The sequence below is a fragment of the Camelina sativa genome, chromosome 6 (assembly GCF_030686135.1).
Source record: "Camelina sativa cultivar CO46 ecotype springtype chromosome 6, ASM3068613v1".
NCBI classification, from domain to species: domain Eukaryota; kingdom Viridiplantae; phylum Streptophyta; class Magnoliopsida; order Brassicales; family Brassicaceae; genus Camelina; species Camelina sativa.
Window position 1 is genome coordinate 22,455,603 of NC_141885.1, and position 17,936 is coordinate 22,473,538.

The 17,936-nt window shown below is 39.1% G+C and overlaps 4 protein-coding genes and 2 pseudogenes across 6 annotated transcripts; 2 read left to right on the forward strand and 4 right to left on the reverse strand.

The window, feature by feature from the left end:
* Window positions 1-146: 146 nt before the first annotated feature.
* On the reverse strand, window positions 147-2,859 carry LOC104792295 (ribose-phosphate pyrophosphokinase 1, chloroplastic). Its single transcript, XM_010518415.3, has 7 exons — window positions 2,350-2,859; window positions 1,581-2,003; window positions 1,323-1,466; window positions 1,034-1,201; window positions 874-943; window positions 674-755; window positions 147-585 (listed from the first exon to the last, which is right to left on the reverse strand). Exons 1-7 carry the CDS (start codon window positions 2,494-2,496, stop codon window positions 405-407), a joined length of 1,215 nt encoding a protein of 404 aa, XP_010516717.1. The 5' UTR covers window positions 2,497-2,859; the 3' UTR covers window positions 147-404.
* A 419-nt stretch (window positions 2,860-3,278) lies between these two features.
* Window positions 3,279-5,032, forward strand: LOC104792298 (28 kDa ribonucleoprotein, chloroplastic). The gene is made up of 4 exons (XM_010518416.3): window positions 3,279-3,858; window positions 3,950-4,048; window positions 4,285-4,587; window positions 4,698-5,032. Exons 1-4 carry the CDS (start codon window positions 3,472-3,474, stop codon window positions 4,881-4,883), a joined length of 975 nt encoding a protein of 324 aa, XP_010516718.1. The 5' UTR covers window positions 3,279-3,471; the 3' UTR covers window positions 4,884-5,032.
* Window positions 4,285-5,905, reverse strand: LOC104792296 (RING-H2 finger protein ATL28 pseudogene; annotated as a pseudogene). Its single transcript, XR_015559781.1, has one exon. The product of XR_015559781.1 is annotated as an RING-H2 finger protein ATL28 pseudogene (transcript).
* Window positions 5,906-6,127: 222 nt separating this feature from the next.
* On the reverse strand, window positions 6,128-7,063 carry LOC147942913 (uncharacterized). The gene has a single exon (XM_087454475.1). The coding sequence runs from the start codon at window positions 6,900-6,902 to the stop codon at window positions 6,255-6,257; it is 648 nt and encodes a 215-aa protein (XP_087310601.1). The 5' UTR covers window positions 6,903-7,063; the 3' UTR covers window positions 6,128-6,254.
* A 6,118-nt stretch (window positions 7,064-13,181) lies between these two features.
* LOC104792299 (zinc finger CCCH domain-containing protein 28-like) lies at window positions 13,182-14,822 on the reverse strand. Its single transcript, XM_010518417.3, has 2 exons — window positions 14,005-14,822; window positions 13,182-13,602 (listed from the first exon to the last, which is right to left on the reverse strand). Exons 1-2 carry the CDS (start codon window positions 14,552-14,554, stop codon window positions 13,358-13,360), a joined length of 795 nt encoding a protein of 264 aa, XP_010516719.1. The 5' UTR covers window positions 14,555-14,822; the 3' UTR covers window positions 13,182-13,357.
* Window positions 14,823-15,730: 908 nt separating this feature from the next.
* Window positions 15,731-17,688, forward strand: LOC104792301 (uncharacterized; annotated as a pseudogene). Its single transcript, XR_015560357.1, has 5 exons — window positions 15,731-16,349; window positions 16,462-16,723; window positions 16,819-16,956; window positions 17,038-17,273; window positions 17,391-17,688. The product of XR_015560357.1 is annotated as an uncharacterized LOC104792301 (transcript).
* The last annotated feature ends 248 nt before the right edge of the window (window positions 17,689-17,936 follow it).

The window sequence follows — 17,936 nt, forward strand, 5'->3', positions numbered from 1 at the left end:
TGGCCGTGGACTTTACAATATAATGCATAGATTTGATCTGATTTGTTTTTTTAATTCGATTAATGTTTCTTTAGATAAAATATTAATAATTTTAATATCCTTTTGTCAAATTGTAAACAAGATTTTTGAGCCAATTTGCACCATGGTAAATGAAGTTTGATATATTAAGCTTGTGTACACGTACCATAATCAAAAATAGGTTCAAGAACAAATTGGTGTATCCATAATGAGATGTGGAGTACTAAATAAGAAGAAGCCTAAAAGCTATCAAAAAGATAAAAGCAAGCAAATTTGGTGAAGCTTGCCGGTTAGAACATAAACCGGGATAAATTTTCTAAACCGACCCTTCACCCGACTAACAAAAACCAAGAATCCGTTCAAATGGTTGGCAATGAGAGAGGTGGTCAGAGGAAGATGCTACTGACGGAACTATCATCATGGACACGCCAAATGGTCTCACCCAGAAGATTAGCCACTGATAGAATTGTCAACTGTGGGAAGTAATTCTTTTCTGCTACTGGTAATGTGTTTGTCACTATCACTTCTTGAAGCAATCCCCCTGATAATCGCTCTATTGCAGGCGGGCTTCCCAAGACAAAACAAAAAAATTGCTTCAGAAAGTAGTGGTTTTTGGGACTTGTTCAAAAGAACAAAATGAAGTTTAGAGGTTTACCTGAAAACAGCGTGTGTGCAGCACGCATAGACCTCCCGAGCACCCTCCTGGTGTAACAAAGCTGCTCCTTTCACAATGGTTCCTGAGATAAAACAGAACAAGATTAGTTCTAAGAGGTTTCAGCCTGAAAAAGAAGAAGGGGGGTTTTAGTGATTTTGATGGGGGTCAGTAACATGACAACTCCATGCCGTTTTACTAACCAGCGGTATCAATCATATCATCCACCATTATTGCAACCTTCCCTTTTACATCACCAATTAGGTTCATGACCTGAAAGGAAAGTATAACAAATGTGAACTTGAGGGGAAGCAAGCGGTGTTGGTGAGATAGATAAACTCAGACTTTGAAAGAAAGGGATACCTCAGCAACATTGTGTCCAGAACGCCTTTTATCGACAATGGCAAGTGGTGCATCTGATAATTTCTTTGCAAAAGCGCGTGCCCTGGCTACTCCACCAACATCAGGAGAAACCACTACCAAATCCTCTGAGGGAATTGACTTGCTAGCAAGATAATCAAGTATCACAGGCTGCAAAAATTGAACACACAAAAGGGTTAATAGGTATTATACTAAAAAAGGGAACATACACACACACAATGCATAACGATGAGAGGCCGTAGGTATCAAAAGCATGGCTTTAAAAGTGTACCTGGCAGTAAATATGGTCGACTGGAATGTCAAAATAACCCATGGACTGTCCTGAATGAAGATCACATGCAAGAACTCGATCTGCACCAGCTTCGGTGATAAGATTTGCAACCAATTTGGCAGCAATGGATTCACGCCCTTGTGTCTGTAAGCAGCAAAAACATAAAATTTTAATCCAGAAATGATTACCAATAAGCCAAGTTGTCAACAAACCCTCCATCTCATGTCAAAGTAGTTAATCACAAAAAAGAGATTTTACCTTCCTATCAGCTCTTGCATATCCAAAATACGGAATCACAGCAGTTACTTTCTTGGCTGATGCTCTCCGGCAAGCATCTACCATAATCAAAAGCTCCATGAGGTTCTCATTTGTGGGAGTGCAAGTAGGCTGCACCAAATACACGTCGCATCCCCTAACGCTCTCTTGTAACTGAACGTAGATCTCTCCATCAGCAAATCTCTTTATATTAATCTTCCCAAGATCCAATCCCATATACCAAGCAATTTCCTGAGAAAGGGCAGGGTTTGCAGTACCAGAGAACAACTTCAGCCTTGTATTGGTTCTACTGACTGATTTCTCCATCCTTGCAGATTCCAAGAACTTTGGAAGTGTCCTCTCATTAATAATTGGGATACTTGGATTCCCGTTTCCCACATTCAATGACTCTGGCATATCGCATTTCTAGCAACAAGAACAAGATATAATCAGAGATTCATATAGGTCTCAGTTTCTACAACAAGATATAATCAGAGATTCATATACAACAACTGTATGCATCAAACGAGACAACCTTTGTATAGCTATATTCGCATAATCAAAAAAAAAGAGACAACCTTTGTCGCTCATGCACCAATTAAAAACCTCAGATATTCAAAACTAGACAAGATGGGCAATAGGGTCCACTCAATCTATGAACCTCAAATCCGGAAAATGTAATTAAAAAATAAAAAAAGGATCAAAACTCAAAAAGGCAGAATCAGGAATTCTAAGAATAGCGTAACGTAAGGGATTGAAGACGACAGCTTACAACAACAGAAGCGAAGACAGAGTTCCGGGAGCGAGACAGAGAGGTCTTGAGTGATAGAGAAGAGTGAGAGAAGAAAGATGAAGACGAAGAGGCTAGATACGTCGGCGTTTTGGAGGCGGGAGGAAACGACAGACCCAGAGACGCCATTTTTGTATGTATATGTCAGAGCAATACCTCACATAAACCACCTCTGACTGACTCAAAGCAGTAAGTATCTCCCAACAACGAATTCGGGGCAATTAAGGTTTAGGGTTTAGGAGATTTGAAGATGTCAGAGAGTAAACGAAGGAAGAAGGAATGGTTCTCTTCTCTTCTTCTCCGAGTTTGTGTGTTCTCGAATTTGGATTTTCAGTTCCGTTTAGCACCTTTTTTGGTTTGGTTGGTGGTGTGTACAAGTTGTTTAATAAACGACACCGTTTTTAAGAGGCATCACCATCATATTATGATTCGGATAGGATTAATGGATTGGAGACGTCTGGCTGGACTTTTCTTGGAATAACTTTCCAACTCATTTGAAATCGAAAATTATAAATCGCTTTTACTTTTTTGAAAGGTGAAGATGGTCAGGCTAGACAAATCCGTGAGCGAACTAGAACGCTTTTTATTTACCATTCATCAAATTTAGTCTATAGTAATGCGGTCTATAAAAAACAGAAAAAAAATCGTTACAGATTAACGATAGACTATTTTTGTGTACAAATAAAGTTAGTTCACGGTGGTTTGCTGTCCATCGGAGTAACCATTCAGGCTTTTATTGGATTTACCAAATGTATCAAAACCTTTTATTTATTTATTTAGAATATGACTTTAAACTTTTGGATTTGCATTTTGTTATAAAGTAAACCAATCAAATCCAGTTTTAATAATAGTCAGAGTTTTGACTTTTGTTATAAAATAAAACAAAACATGAGTTTCAGTATTCCCACTTTGACTGCAAATGTCGGATGGGAAATTATTGGTATACCAAGAATTTAACGGTTAATTCCTCGTGCCATTTAACCCTTCGGAACCGGAGTGGGTAGATTCGGTTCACAATTAGAATTTTCAAAGAAAACCAAACCGGTTTCAATTCTTTATGTTTCGGTCTAATCTAATCCATTTCTCTTGCGCCAAATCTAAACAATGGCGGTTCTGGAAGCTGCTCTCTCCGTCCTCTCACTCTCTTCCTCTTCTTCTTCTTCTTCTTCCTCTAAACCTTATCTCTTTCCTCAGCGGTCTAAACCTACCGCCTTTAATCTTCGGATTCCCAGTTATCTCTCTCCCGTCTTCTCTGTCCATTTCCCTCTAAGTTCTGGCGGCGATAAAACACGGCGGCTCGTCTCCGTACTATGTTCCGTAGCGGAGAAAGAAACGTCGGCGGAGGAAGAAACGTCGCAGGATGAGAAGAATGAAGAAACCAAGAAGTCAAATCTAAAAAGGAAGCTTTTTGTATTCAATCTTCCTTGGTCTATGAGTGTTCATGACATCTCCGACCTCTTTCGACAATGCGGGACTGTCAACAATGTCGAGGTCTTTTCTTCTTTCTCTTAAAAATTGTTTTTTTTTTTTTGTGTTATTTTGAATTCGTTTGACCTCAATTTATAAAAAAAAAAATTCACAGATCATAAGGCAAAAAGATGGGAAGAACCGAGGGTTTGCTTTTGTAACAATGGCATCAGGAGAAGAAGCTCAAGCTGCTGTTGATAAGTTCGATGCTTTTGTAAGCTTAAACCGTTTACACTCTTCTATCATCTGAGTTAATTTCATTGTCCTTCCCTCATGACCTGTGTTCTTAGTTTCTGAATACTTTAGATTCATCATTGCAAAGCCTTTTAGGTGGATAATTCAGTATCAAATAAAGAAATGAGAAGTTATTGTAACTACTTAAACAGATATTATGTTGAATTGTTAACTGATCCTTGATGTTAAACAAGCTTCTTTGTTGTTTGTTTTTAGGAAGTCTCAGGGAGGATCATAAGGGTGAACTTTGCTAGAAGGTTCAAGAAGCCTACTCCAAAACCACCAAATAATCTTCCTACTCCTCCCGCTGGAGAGACCCGTCACAAACTCTACATATCTAATCTCGCTTGGAAAGCAAGGTCAACCCATCTCCGTGAGCTTTTCACTGCTGCAGATTTCAACCCGGTCTCAGCTCGGGTTGTTTTCGCTGACCCTGAAGGAAGATCTTCCGGCTATGGCTTTGTCTCTTTTGTTACTAGAGAAGAAGCTGAGGATGCAATCACCAAACTCAATGGGAAGGTATATTTATAAACTTCTCACTTTTCATTATTTAGTTCCAAACTGCTATTTGCTTCTTTAGCTCTTGAGCATGTAAAGGGTTTTCATCACAATTTCGTTTTTTTCTATAGGAGATAATGGGCAGACCTATCATTCTGAAGTTTAGCTTGAGAACGGCCAGTGAATCTGAAGATGTTGACACTGTAAAAGACAACAACACTTCTGAAGATAGTGACACTGTAGAAGACAACACTTCTGATGATGGAGACACTGCAGAAGACAACAACAACACTTCTGAAGAAAAACCGGTGGAGTGACTCTTATTATTTTCTCGGTTATCCGATAAGAGCATGAAAACCTGACTAGAGATCTTATTACAATTTTGAAATTTCTACTGCTACTAAAAAGAACACAAAAATGAAGATGTAACAGAATTTATCAGTAAACTAGACTTCAATCCTGCTAATGTATGATGAATCACCAAGCCATCCTGCTTCATTATACCGAATAAGTTCGTCGAATGAGACACAGCTTCCTGTTTGGTAATGCCTTCTTTTCATCTTCACATTGACATCTGTCGTCTTAACCATGAAATGTCCAGTAGAATGTGACCTCGAGAATCGCCAAGCCGATGCTTCCACTATCCTTTTGCTTGAACCAGTGGTAGGAAGACCTTCTTCTTCATCATGGTTTATATCCTCAATAGTAATCGTGATTGTGTTGTGTAAAGATTCATGGCTTCCAGAACCAACAAGGCCAGGGTCTAGCTCACACCGGCAAACAGGACAAGTCTTGTGTAACTCAAACCAAAGATCAATGCAGTTTGAATGAAAGGGATGATGACAAACCGTTATGAGCCTAACTGTGTCTTCATCTGAAAACTCTGACAAGCAGATATAGCACATTCTGTCCCGTGGTTTTTCATCGTTGCAGATGAATAGCGGAACACGGGAAATGATCGGATGATAAATGGGTCTAGGCCGGTCTTTTCAGGCGGAGTGGCCACATGGATTAAGTCAGCGTAAGGTGTTCGCTGAAGGTTCCAAGTTGAAAATAAACGATTCAGGAGAAACTGCCAGAAGAAAAGAGAGAAGAAACCGGCGAAAATTACAAAGAGAAGCACGCCAGTCAAAATTACGGTGACGGGCATGGAAACGCTAGGGAAAACATCAGCATCTGGTATTAATGTTGTTGCCGACATTTGAAGGTTGGAGAAATCCCCCAGCTTCTCTACCAGTTTTTTTGTAGATTGGTTGGGAAATAAGAAAGGTTTGTTATAAGAAGTCCTTGCGAGAGAAGACATATAGCTCAATTTATTAGAGAGAATTGAGGAGAAAGAAGTGGCTATGTCTGAGAGACAGAAGTGTCTTTGCTTAGCATTTTGAGCGAGTCTTCTGTGACAGTTTAAAAAAAAAAAAAAAAATCATTGTCTAAAACAAAAATATTGACCGATGGAATAGGAAATAGAGAAAAAAAAGTTACCAATAATGGTCCGGTTAATGATAGATAAAGAACTCTCCTTTATTAACGGAATGAATGATACAAGAACTAACAAGAGAGTTTAGAGGCAGCTAGACATATCTCTCGTTCCCTCAGATGACTCATGTGTCAATCTGTTTCCTCACAAAAAACATAACAAACTCTGTTTTCTCTTTACAGGTATATAAGCAATGAAAAAGATGAGATACTCAGTCACAAGTGGTCCTCTCACGCTCCACACGTGCCACTTCTTCTTTATTCTTCCTCCTAGTATAAACCTGATGAGGCTTATCAATACCCCCCTCTTCGAAACGAAGCTTGTCCTCAAGCGCTAAGGATGGAAATTGCTTCTGTAACTCCCTTGCCACCTCCCAAGTCTTCTTGTTATCTGGTAGTCCTTTCAAACGAACCAAAACCTCCAACACACCTTTGTCATTGTAACGTGTATCAAGTACCTCTTCCGGTTCCATAGTCACCTCCTCTGTTTCATTTAAGACATCTGGTAAAGGGATAACCTTTTGATGTTCCCCTAGTACCTTCTTTATCTGAGAAATATGGAAGACTGGGTGTATTTTTGATCCTTCTGGTAACTTCAATCGGTAAGCTGCTTTCCCAATTCTCTCCATAACTTCATAAGGTCCAAAGTATTTTATTGCAAGTTTCTGACACGCTCGTTTGGTAACAGAATGTTGACGATATGGCCTCAGTTTTAAGAATACCCAATCCCCCACTTCTAACTCCACGTCTCTTCTGTGTTTATCTGCATTATTCTTCATCAGTTGTTGTGCTCGTAATAGCTGATCTTTAATGTGAGTCAGCATCAAGTCTCTTTCTTTCAACAAGGCTTCAACTTCCATTACTTTTGTCGACTGCTCTTCAAACCGGACTATAGCTGGAGGTTCTCTACCATATAAGACTTTAAAAGGTGAAGTTTTCAGTGATGTATGGTAAGAGGTGTTGTACCATAATTCTGCCCAGTGTAAGAATTGATGCCAAGTACGAGGGTGTGCTGATGCAAAGCATCATAGAAAAGTCTCGAGGCACCTGTTCAATACCTCAGTCTGACCGTTGGTTTGTGGATGGAATGCTGTGTTGTATTTCAACTTTGTTCCTGATATCCTGAAACAATCCTTCCAAAAAGAGCTCAAAAATGTACTACCTCTGTCTGAAACAATAGAAGCTGGGTAACCATGTAACTTCACCACCTGTTTTATGAACATATTGGCCACCTCTGAAGCAATGAATGGATGTTTCAAGGCAATAAAGTGACTGTATTTGCTTAACCTGTCCACTACGACCAGTATAACGTTTTTTTGCTGTGATGTAGGTAAGCCCTCTACAAAGTCCATCAATATGTCCTCCCACACTTGTTGTGGCAATGGTAAGGGTTGGAGTAAACCTGCTGGAGATAGTGTTGAGTATTTATGTCGCTAGCATACTTCACATTCTGATACATACTTCTGAACATTCTTCACCAAACCTTCCCAATGAAATGATTGTTGAATTCTCTTTACTATTTTTAATACACCAGAATGCCCTCCCAATAGTCCTGCATGACATTCTTCTAAGATAAGAGGGATTGAGGTTGATGTTTTAGGGATTACCAATCGATGTTTAAACCAAAGTCTTCCATCTTTAACATTGAATTTGCAATACTTATCAGGTTCAGTGGTATAAGTCTTGATATCTCTCTGCAATTGTTCATCTTTCTCAATGTCATCGAAAATATCTTGCAATTGGAGTGCTGTAGGTACTGTTATAGCCCATAGTAGAATAGATGATAATGTTCCTTCTGTTTGTGTCATTCTCGACAGTCCATCTGTTGTTGTATTCTCAACTCCTGGTTTGTATATGATCTCAAAATCGTAATTCAAGAGTTTAATAAGCCATTTTTGATACCTCCCTCTGATCCAGCAAAAATTTCAAACTTTTCTGATCTGTGTGTACCACGAAGTGTCGGCCAAACAGATAATGCTTCCATTTTTGAATGGCTAAGACGATGGCCATTAACTCTCTCTCATACACTGGTTTTAACTGTTCCTGACTTGTTAATCCATGACTGAAATATGCAATTGGTCTCCTGTTCTGCATCAATACTGCTCCTAGACCATAGCCCGACGCATCTGCTTCTACTGTGAAGACCTCATCAAAGTTTGGTAAAGATAGTACTGGAGCTGTCGACATTGCCTGTTTCAGTTTATCAAAGGTAGCTTGAGCTTCTGAACTCCATTCAAAATTGTCTTTCTTTAAAAGTTCTGTTAATGGCTTAGCTAACATCCCATAACCTTTGATAAATCTTCTATAGTAACCGGTTAACCCCAAAAATCCTCTTAGCTCCTTAACCGACTTTGGAGTCACCCACTTAGTCATGGCTTGTGTTTTAGCAGGATCAGTGGAGACACCTTCTTTGGAAATGATATGTCCTAAGTAATCCACTTGTTGCTGGCCAAACATACACTTCTTCTTATTTGCGAACAACTGATTTTCTTTCAAAATACTCAAGACCACTGTTAGATGCTCCACATGTTGTTGTAAGCTCTCGCTACAGACCAAAATATCATCAAAAAATACCAGAATAAATTTCCTCAAGTATGGTCTGAACAACTCGTTCATCAGTGCTTGAAAGGTTGCTGGGGCATTTGTAAGTCCAAATGGCATCACCAAGAATTCATAATGACCATCATGGGTTCTAAAGGCGGTTTTGGGAATGTCTTCCTCCTTCATACGTATTTGATGATATCCTGCTCTGAGGTCTAGTTTGGAAAAAATAACAGAACCATTAAGTTCGTCTAATAACTGATCGATCATTGGAATTGGGAACTTGTCAGGAACTGTAGCTCTGTTTAAAGCCCTATAATCCACACAGAATCGCCAACTGTTGTTTTTCTTTTTAACTAGCAGGATTGGGCTGGAAAAAGGACTTTGGCTTGGTCTTATGATGCCCGAGTCTAACATCTCCTTAACCATTCTTTCCATCACTTCTTTTTGTGCATGTGGGTATCGATATGGGCGGACACTCACAGTTGTAGTACCCTTTACTAGAGAAATAGCGTGTTCTCTTCCTCTGTTTGGTGGTAGAGTTGTTGGAATCTCAAACACACAGTCGTATTCCTTTAACACTGCTTGGATGCTGTCATCAATCATTTCTACCATTGAGGGGTTTGCTTGTTGGTTACACAGCTCCATCGCTACTCCTTTTGATTTAATTTCATAGTCACTTGATAAAGACTTCAGGGACATCTTATTGATCATCAATTCAGATTCTCCACTCAAAGATACCATCTTGCCATTGTGAATGAATGACATCTCATTCCTCTCCCAATTCACCCTACAATCACCCAGGGTTCTTAACCAATACACTCCCAATATTACATCAATATGTCCCAACTCTAGAACAATGAAATCAGTGGTGAACTCCAGGTTTTGAGCAGAAAAAGTAACCTTTTCACATACGCCTAAGCCATTTACCAATATACCAGTTCCCAGCTTGACATTGAGGTTTGGATCCTCTCTGCATTTTAGCTTTAGTTTCTTCACTGTTGTAGGGGATATAAAGTTGTGGCTTGCTCCACTATCCAACATAATCACCACTGCATCTTTTCCCACTGAACCTCTTAATTTTGTTGTTGATGGTCCTGACATGCCTCTAAATGAGGAAAACGAAAGCGTCATACATTCTCCAATAGTTTCTGTGTATATCTCTTCATAATTCTCATCCAACACTTCAACTTCATATCCATTAAGCGTCGTTAGCACTCGCAACTCTTTGTTAGGACATTTGTAATCTCTGGACCATGGATCATCACATTTGAAACAAATCCCTTTCTTCCTCTTCTCATCTAATTCTGCATTTGTGTTGTGCCTTCTTGGTCTTTGCTCGACTCTTCCAACTTGTTTCTCATTGTTTATTACCGGATCTGTGGTCACTGTCTTCATCTTCCATGTATTTGTATTGTAAACAGAGTTCCCTTTATGGTCAGAACCCAAATTCTCTTTGTTAGCTAGCATAAGTTCCTTCTTGACCACTCTCCTCATGATACTTGACTCTATAGCTCTAGCTTCTGCTACCATTTCATCCAAATTACGAGGTTTTTGCATATGGACCAGCTCCTGCATTTCTTGAGTTAATCCATTTAGGAATATCCCTTCCAACTTCTGTTCATCAAGACCACTTACTTGGGATGATAAGTCTTCAAATCTCTGTATGTAATCAGCTAATGACCCTTTTTGTTTGATACAAAACAAGCTCTGGCTTGGTCCTCTGATTTTCAAGTTCCCAAATCTCAACATCAAGCTTGACTTAAACTGTACCCAACTTCCAAATTGCCTTGTATTCACTACCCAGTTATACCAACTTAACGCTTCTCCACTCAAACTTACAGAGACCAATGCAAGCTTTTCCTCATCGTTGTATCCTCCAATTCGGAAAAATCTCTCCACACGAGCAACCCAACCGTAAATTCCAGCGCCATCAAAGATTGGCATTTCCACATTCTTGATTAAGTTTTCTCTAAGTCCCGGCCTAATGTTGCTATGGCAAGGTTCTGAGTTCAAGAAACGTACCTGATTGCGATGATCTTGTGTTTGTAACGGTACCGACTAACTCATACTCCCAACTTCGCGTGTTGTTGCAATTCCCGGTAATGAGCTGAGCACCAAATCCAATTTCCTCGCTAGATCTTCCAATTTCTGATCACGCGATCGCATCTCGTTGCTCAAGGACTCGATCTTAGACCCCATCTGTGAACCCAATGATTCGATCTTGGTCGCAAACTGGGTTTCTTGTTTACGCATCTCACCCAGCTGATCGTAAATGTCGGCTAATGATTCTTCGTGTTTGAAACTAGTATTCTTTGTGTGTGTGTGAAATGGAATGTGAATGAATGATATGATGATGAACAATGGTGAAAGCAAGGTGTTTCAATTCCCCTTATGCAATTGTAGTATAAGAGGTATCAATCCTAAATGAGTGAATGCAAGCAATCAGGGTGTGCAATACTTGTCTAAGTTAAGCCAATTATAGAGGGTGTTTGTCACTAACAACCTATTGCAGAATGTAAAATGCAGAATGTAATAGCTGAATGGACAAGATACTAAATGTAATAGAACATAATGATTATGGCAGTAATGAAACTAGAACAGATACCAAACTATAGTAATGCAGGTAATGAACTAATGCAAGGAAAGTAATGAACATGAAACTAAATGAATGCAACAGAAATGCAACTAGAATGAAATAAGAAACAAGACAGGACAGACACGAATCATAAACAAGAGTTCTGGGAATGAACTCGAGCAAGCACTCGATCGAGTGTTGATCGAGTGCAGGGTCGAGCTGGACAAAAACGTAAAACAGAGCAATGCAGACAAAACAGAGCAAGACAAAAGTAAATCAAACAGCGATCAAACAACAGGATTTAGACTAAGAAATAATTAGACAAGGAAGGTCTTAGGGATGGATTCATGGGCTGAACTTAGATTGTGGTTATCTAACTTGATCAACAAACCTCAATCAACATGAGCTAATCTCTAGACATTAATCTCTAAGAACATGTTAATCCACTCTCATGGCAAAAACAATCAAGCTCATATATTTCTAGATTTGTTCTCACAAAGTAAAGAATCTATACAAGCAAGCATTAAGCAATATGTCAAGAATCAAACAAGACTTCTAATCTCTTAGCAAGCCTAATGATAATCTCTAGATCTAGCCTTATCTATGCACCTTAGACATTGGTGTGATGCTAAGAAGCTTGAGATCAAACCATACCCTCTCAGTTATAGGATCAGCATTAAGAACATCTAGCCTAGAAGAGATCTACAACAATCAAGCTTGACCAAATCAAATAACCACAACATCCATCCAACCTAAACCATCCCTAAGAGCTAAGGAAACTACTCACAATCACACATAATGAACATCAAAGTCATAAACCCAGAAAAACACGAAACTTGCATGATTAGAAAGATAAAACAGAGATCTACAATATTGGAGAAGGAATCAAACTCGAATTCTTGATACTTTGAAAGTTATGAAACAAACAAGTATGAAGAATCTTGTGTTTTCCCCTTCAAAATAGGTACAAGATCTAAGAAAATAAAAGTGCAAAAAGCATAAATCCCAAAAAGGATAAAATACTAGGTTTGAGAATATCTCAAAAAACTCTTTTTTTTTTTTGTGGTTGCAGGGTACAAGGTCCTTAAATAGAAAAAAGGAGGGGAAGCCCTAAAAATGCTAAAAGACAAAATAGCCAGGCGGTTCGGCCAACTCGACCCGGTGCTCGGTCGAGTGACCAGTCGAGTTGGGTTTTCTTGTGCTCCTTCCACTCGGTCGAGTCACTCTCAGCACACGGTCGAGTGTCTGGTCGAGTGGGTAGTCGAGTTGGACTCCGGACCTTGGTTCTCCAGCCTTAACTCCTTTGCTTTCTCCTCATGATTGCTTCACTTCTCCTCAGCATTGCTTCCATGCTCTTTAGGCTCCAAAATCACATGTTTATGCAAGAAAAGATGCAAATGCAATGCAACATACACTCTAATGCAAGAACAATCCTAAAACTATGCAATAATGGTCAAAAAGGATAACAAAGGATGCAAAAGATGTGAATATATTAAGGGAAAACATGGTAAAATATGTGAACATCAGTGTTGCTCTGCTTCTGATAATTCACGCACCGGTGATAATCCGATCTCCATCACCATTGTTGTTGTGATCTTCTTCTCCGATGAACTGTAAAAAAAAAAATCCCCAATTGCGAATCTTATCTCGTCGCTTTCGCGTTAGATTCGATCCAGTGTCACGACGCACCAATTGATAGAAAAAGAACTCTCCTTTATTAACGGAATGAATGATACAAGAACTAACAAGAGACTATAGACGCAGCTAGACATATCTCTCGTTCCCTGAGATGACTCATGTGTCAATCTGTTTCCTCACAAAAAACATAACAAACTCTGTTTTCTCTTTACAAGTATATAAGCAATGAAAAAGATGAGATACTCAGTCGCAAGTGTTCCTCTCACGCTCCACACGTGCCACTTCTTCTTTATTCTTCCTCCTAGTATAAACCCGATGAGGCTTATCAGTTAACAAGTACGAAACATGATTAAAGTTCGGTTTGATCTGCTACAAATTCAGATTTAGTCATTTAGAATTGGCATAGAAAGAGAATAAGATGATTCCACAAGAAAGAGAAGAGCGAGTTGTTGTCTTTGTTAAGTCACAATCTACAACAACAAAAGAGAGGATACTAATATGTCAACATAGTTACAACTCTAAAAAGGCTAATAATCCCTGGGTCAACAAATCTGTGAATTATTCAATATCATCGATCCAATCACCATAAACCCGACTGATCTTATCCGGTCCTTTCCATTTCCGTTGAGTTCTGACCCCGTTTGGTTTCTGCATAACAGAACTAGATGTCCGTTGGGACAGGACTCCAGGAGAAACAAGGTGAGTCACTGTGTTTGCTTGTCCCGTCTGCTTTGTGGCCGGAGTGGTGGATGTTCCGATCTTACCTTCCCCTTCAACAAGGCCTCCACCAAAATTGTGCAACTCTGCAAAAAAATATCATAAAGACTCAAACTTTTAGCTAGCTATTATTATTGAAACTTTCTGCATTTCCATTGCCAATTATGTTAACAAGCAGATCAAGAACCTATTCCAATCAGAAACTGATTGACATAAACCACACTGAAACATTTCAACCGTCCTACTCGATTTACACTAAGTCCATAGTGTTCAAACTAAATTTTCATCAATCATTAAAAGCTAACAAAGCCAGTTCTAGTGTTCAAGCAGTATCTCTCAGTCAATTCAGCATCCATTACCCTGTGGTGACACTCTAATCACACAATCCATAAAGCAACACTGATTAAAACCCATTTCTAATTTTCTATATTACATTTTGAAGCACATTGGGGTTACTAATAGACATAATAAAAAGGCCAAAACTTTACCTGAAGCCCCATGAGCAAAATGACAGTTAGTACCGAAAGGACAATACCCAGTAATCTCCCACTTATTGCAAATCCTTGTCTTCCAATTTGGAGGCTTCAAAGTCTGAGCAACATTGCCACCACCATCACTAGCAGCACCACCATAACCACGAGGACCTAAACTAATCGCAAAGCTCTCTCGGTTCCTTAAAGCTTCTGTCGCAGCAGTCTTCTGCCGATTAGGCGGCGGCGGTGGACGACGGAGCTCTTCCGAGCTGTGAGCAAAGTGGCAAGAGCTCGCGGCGTAAGGGCAAGTTCCGGTGCGGAATTTGAAGCAGAGCTTCGTCTTGAAGAACGATTTCCCAATCTCGGAGGAGGAAGATCGTGTCTTCTTGCTCGGAGACTCAGCGTCGTCGGGGTGCATTGGCATTGCCCAGACACGGTTGTAATCATCCTCAGTGGCCCAGATGGAACTGTCGCTACCGGAATTCGGAAACCTATTCTCCGGCGGAAGGTCGTTGGTGGTTCTCACGTGAACTACATCGCTGCCGGAAGCTCGACGGTGACTCATCACGTCGGAACCCTAAAACCCTAATTTACTTAACCCAGGAGCACAAAAATGTAGAATCTTTCGATTTCTTGACAAGAAAAAATGAAGAGGACACAAGCCGAGGAAATTATGTGAAATCCCAGAAACGGATCGAACAAAAACTCGAAAAGAAATGGGAGAGAGCAAGAGACGAAGTACAAAAGAGTGTGGAGATTGAAGAAGAGGGAAGTAGAAAGTAAAAGAGTGATCCCACTCAAAAATCCATTACTTAAGTTAATCATTTTAATACAAGGTTCAAAAAGGTGATTAGCTGAAATTAATGGTCATTAATACAAAGAATGTTCTGAAAGCGAAAACCAAATAAATATTGGTGGATTGGGCTATTTCTTCCAGTATTAACTTAGATTAGGCTATATCTTACAGTAAAGCTGAACTGATTAGAAATCATAGCTCCCTCTGATTTTTTTTTTTTTTTGTCGTTTAAGATTTTTACACACAAATTAAACTTTTCTGTTTTGCTCTTTATTAATATATTTCATAATTTTTTGATTGGTTAAAACTTTAAAACAACAAGAATATTCATCAAATATCATTTGTATAGAAAATCTAAAACGACAATTATTATGAAACAAAAATTAAGTTCTAGAATTGACAATTAAATTAATACGGAGGGAGTATATATGTATAGTTTGCAGAAATTAACTAATTAAGCTCTATTAGTTATAGAGCATGCATAGCTCCAAAAGATTGTGAATTCATCGTGATAGATGTACTACTGAAAATTTTAGATGATTAATAATTTATTTAATACTACTAAACATTTTCAATACTATATTACAAGAAATTTTAGCTTATCGGTTTTGATGGACGCACGTTTATTACGCGCATATCGCACTAAAAATTTCAGTTATATATTACAAAAATTTCAATACGCGCATAATGGAACTCCACGTAGTAATTTAACAACCTGTAGCCAGTTTAGTCTTAAGTTACGCGTGATTAGTGCAATTTCTTTACTATACTTCAAAATGTTTTGTAAACAAAATGGCATTTATAATTGAACACAATAATCTCGAATCTTTTATATAAAAAGAGAATCACCACGTTTTAAATCAACAGCAGTAGTATATAATTGTTTTGATGGCAAATATGTAGTATATAAATGAAGCTTTTACAGTTTACATGCAGTAGCAACAAACTCACAAAGACGTCCTTTCAAACTTGCTTTGCTGAGCTCTTCATATTTTTTACTAACTTCTTCAATCTTTCATATAAATGGCTCATCTCTCTGATTCATCAGCTAAAACAGAGGAAGAGACAGTGATCATTAACAGGTTCCAGAACTATCTCCGAATCAACACCGTACAGCCGACTCCTGATTACATCGCAGCTGCAAGATTCATAATCTCCGAGGCCAAATCAATTTCTCTCGAAACTCAACCGATCGAGCTCGTTATAGGAAAGCCTATCGTTCTACTGAAATGGATTGGTTCAGATCCTTATCTACCTGCCATTCTCTTGAACTCTCACGTCGATGTCGTCGCCTTTGAGGAAGACAAGTGGGATCATCCTCCACTCGGAGCAGAGATCGACGAACAAGGAAGAATCTACGCAAGAGGAACTCAGGATATGAAGAGCGTTGGGATGCAGTACTTAGAAGCCATTCGTAAGCTCAAAGCCTCTGGTTTTGAGCCTGTTCGATCTGTTTACGTCACGTTCGTTCCTGATGAAGAGATCGGTGGCACTGATGGGGTTGGCAAGTTCGTGGAATCGGACACCTTCAAGAGCTTGAACATTGCCATCGTGCTCGACGAAGGTATAAAAATAGTCAACTGTACATGAAATGTTATAGAAACGTAGTTGAAATATAGACAAGAAACAAGAAACTAAACACACAACAAATTTTGTGGTGGATGAAAATGGAATAGGCTTACCATCTCCGACTGAGAGCTACAAGGTGTTTAAGGGAGAGAGGATTCCGTGGTGGATCCAGATAAAAGCTGTAGGACAACCTGGCCATGGCTCAAAGCTCTATGATGATTCAGGCATGGAGAATCTCACTAAAAGCATTGACAGTGTAATGAGATTCAGAGCTTCTCAGTTTGATCAGATCAAAGCTGGTTTAAAAGCTGAAGGGATGTCGTCTCTGTCAACATGGTTTTCCTCAAAGCTGGCACTCCTTCTCCTAATGTATTCTTCTCTCTCCTTCTTCTTTTTTTCTGTTGGTGTACAAAGTTGATTTCTGTGGTATAACCTGATAATTTGGACCTCATTTTGATAAAAAGGGCTTTGTTATGAATCTGCAACCATCTGAGGCGGAAGCTGGTTGCGACATGCGTGTCCCACCTGTTGTTGATTCTGAAGCGCTAGAAAAACGTTTGGTGGAGGAATGGGCACCTGTATCCCGGAACATGTCCTTTGACGTAATTTTCTTATTACTACTCTAGCTAGAGAGTTTAGAAAGCCTGTGTATCTGAAGAGTTCTCTTGGTAAATATATGTCAGCTTTGGCGGTTCAATAAGGTTATTGAAGAGAAGCACTTGGTTACAGCTAAAGATGATTCAAATCCATGGTTGGAGCTCTTAGGAAATGCTGTGAAAGAAGCTGGAGGGAAGACTACTGACCCTGAGATTTTCCCTGCATCAACTGAATCTCGGTATTTCCTAAGAGCAGGCTTGCCTGCGATTGGGTTCTCTCCTATATATCAAACACCCCGAGTTTGCTTCATGATCACAACGAGGTACCTGTCTGATTTGTAAATGTTACATCCTTCGGTTTGCCTATTATTTGGTAGACCATCATCACACACCCCCAAGAGCAATTTCTAACACCTTTCTATCATCTAACCTTTTGACAGTATCTGAGCCAATACGAGTACTTGAAGGGAATCGATATGTATGTCTCAATCCTCAAGGCTTACACATCATATGCTTCACTTGAATGAGAGTGTTAAGAGATAAGCTAAAAGGGTCTGTGTTCCACAGAACAGTTCCCTTTTTACTCAGCACACTTGGTGCTATATATATCATCAATACAAATAAAACTCAGTATGCTACCACCTGAATTCTGAAGTAATAAAACTTGCATTTGTATGTTATCACTTATCAGTTATCATTATCATAATAAAGAGTTTTCAGAAACAGCTTTGCAGAAAACTTCTTCTTCTTGTTACTTAGTTTTTCTTAACCATCCGAATGCAAACAGTAGTCACCACAAGTGCACAACCTCCATCCTTCAAATTTCAATATAAATTTAAAAAGACATGATAGGCCACATAATCTCAGATTCTAAATAATCACCATCTAGCCATCTAAATGTCATCAAGCCAAAAGCAATAATCAGTTTCTACAAACTTAATTATCTCTTTAATATTAGTTAAAATGTATATTGGACCTTGTGCTTG

Bases quoted from the DNA above. Each gene is read 5' to 3' on its own strand.
- LOC104792295 (XM_010518415.3), bottom strand. From the start codon at position 2,496: ATGGCGTCTCTGGGTCTGTCGTTTCCTCCCGCCTCCAAAACGCCGACG. The intron at 756-873 runs GTTAGTAAAACG...GTTTTATCTCAG, and splicing joins TGATATGATTGATACCGCTG to GAACCATTGTGAAAGGAGCA. The intron at 586-673 runs GTAAACCTCTAA...TGTCTTGGGAAG, and splicing joins TGCACACACGCTGTTTTCAG to CCCGCCTGCAATAGAGCGAT.
- LOC104792298 (XM_010518416.3), top strand. From the start codon at position 3,472: ATGGCGGTTCTGGAAGCTGCTCTCTCCGTCCTCTCACTCTCTTCCTCT. The intron at 3,859-3,949 runs GTCTTTTCTTCT...AAAAATTCACAG, and splicing joins GGACTGTCAACAATGTCGAG to ATCATAAGGCAAAAAGATGG. The intron at 4,588-4,697 runs GTATATTTATAA...TTTTTTCTATAG, and splicing joins TCACCAAACTCAATGGGAAG to GAGATAATGGGCAGACCTAT.
- LOC104792299 (XM_010518417.3), bottom strand. From the start codon at position 14,554: ATGAGTCACCGTCGAGCTTCCGGCAGCGATGTAGTTCACGTGAGAACC. The intron at 13,603-14,004 runs GTAAAGTTTTGG...ATTTTTTTGCAG, and splicing joins TTTTGCTCATGGGGCTTCAG to AGTTGCACAATTTTGGTGGA.
- LOC147942913 (XM_087454475.1), bottom strand. From the start codon at position 6,902: ATGGAAGTTGAAGCCTTGTTGAAAGAAAGAGACTTGATGCTGACTCAC.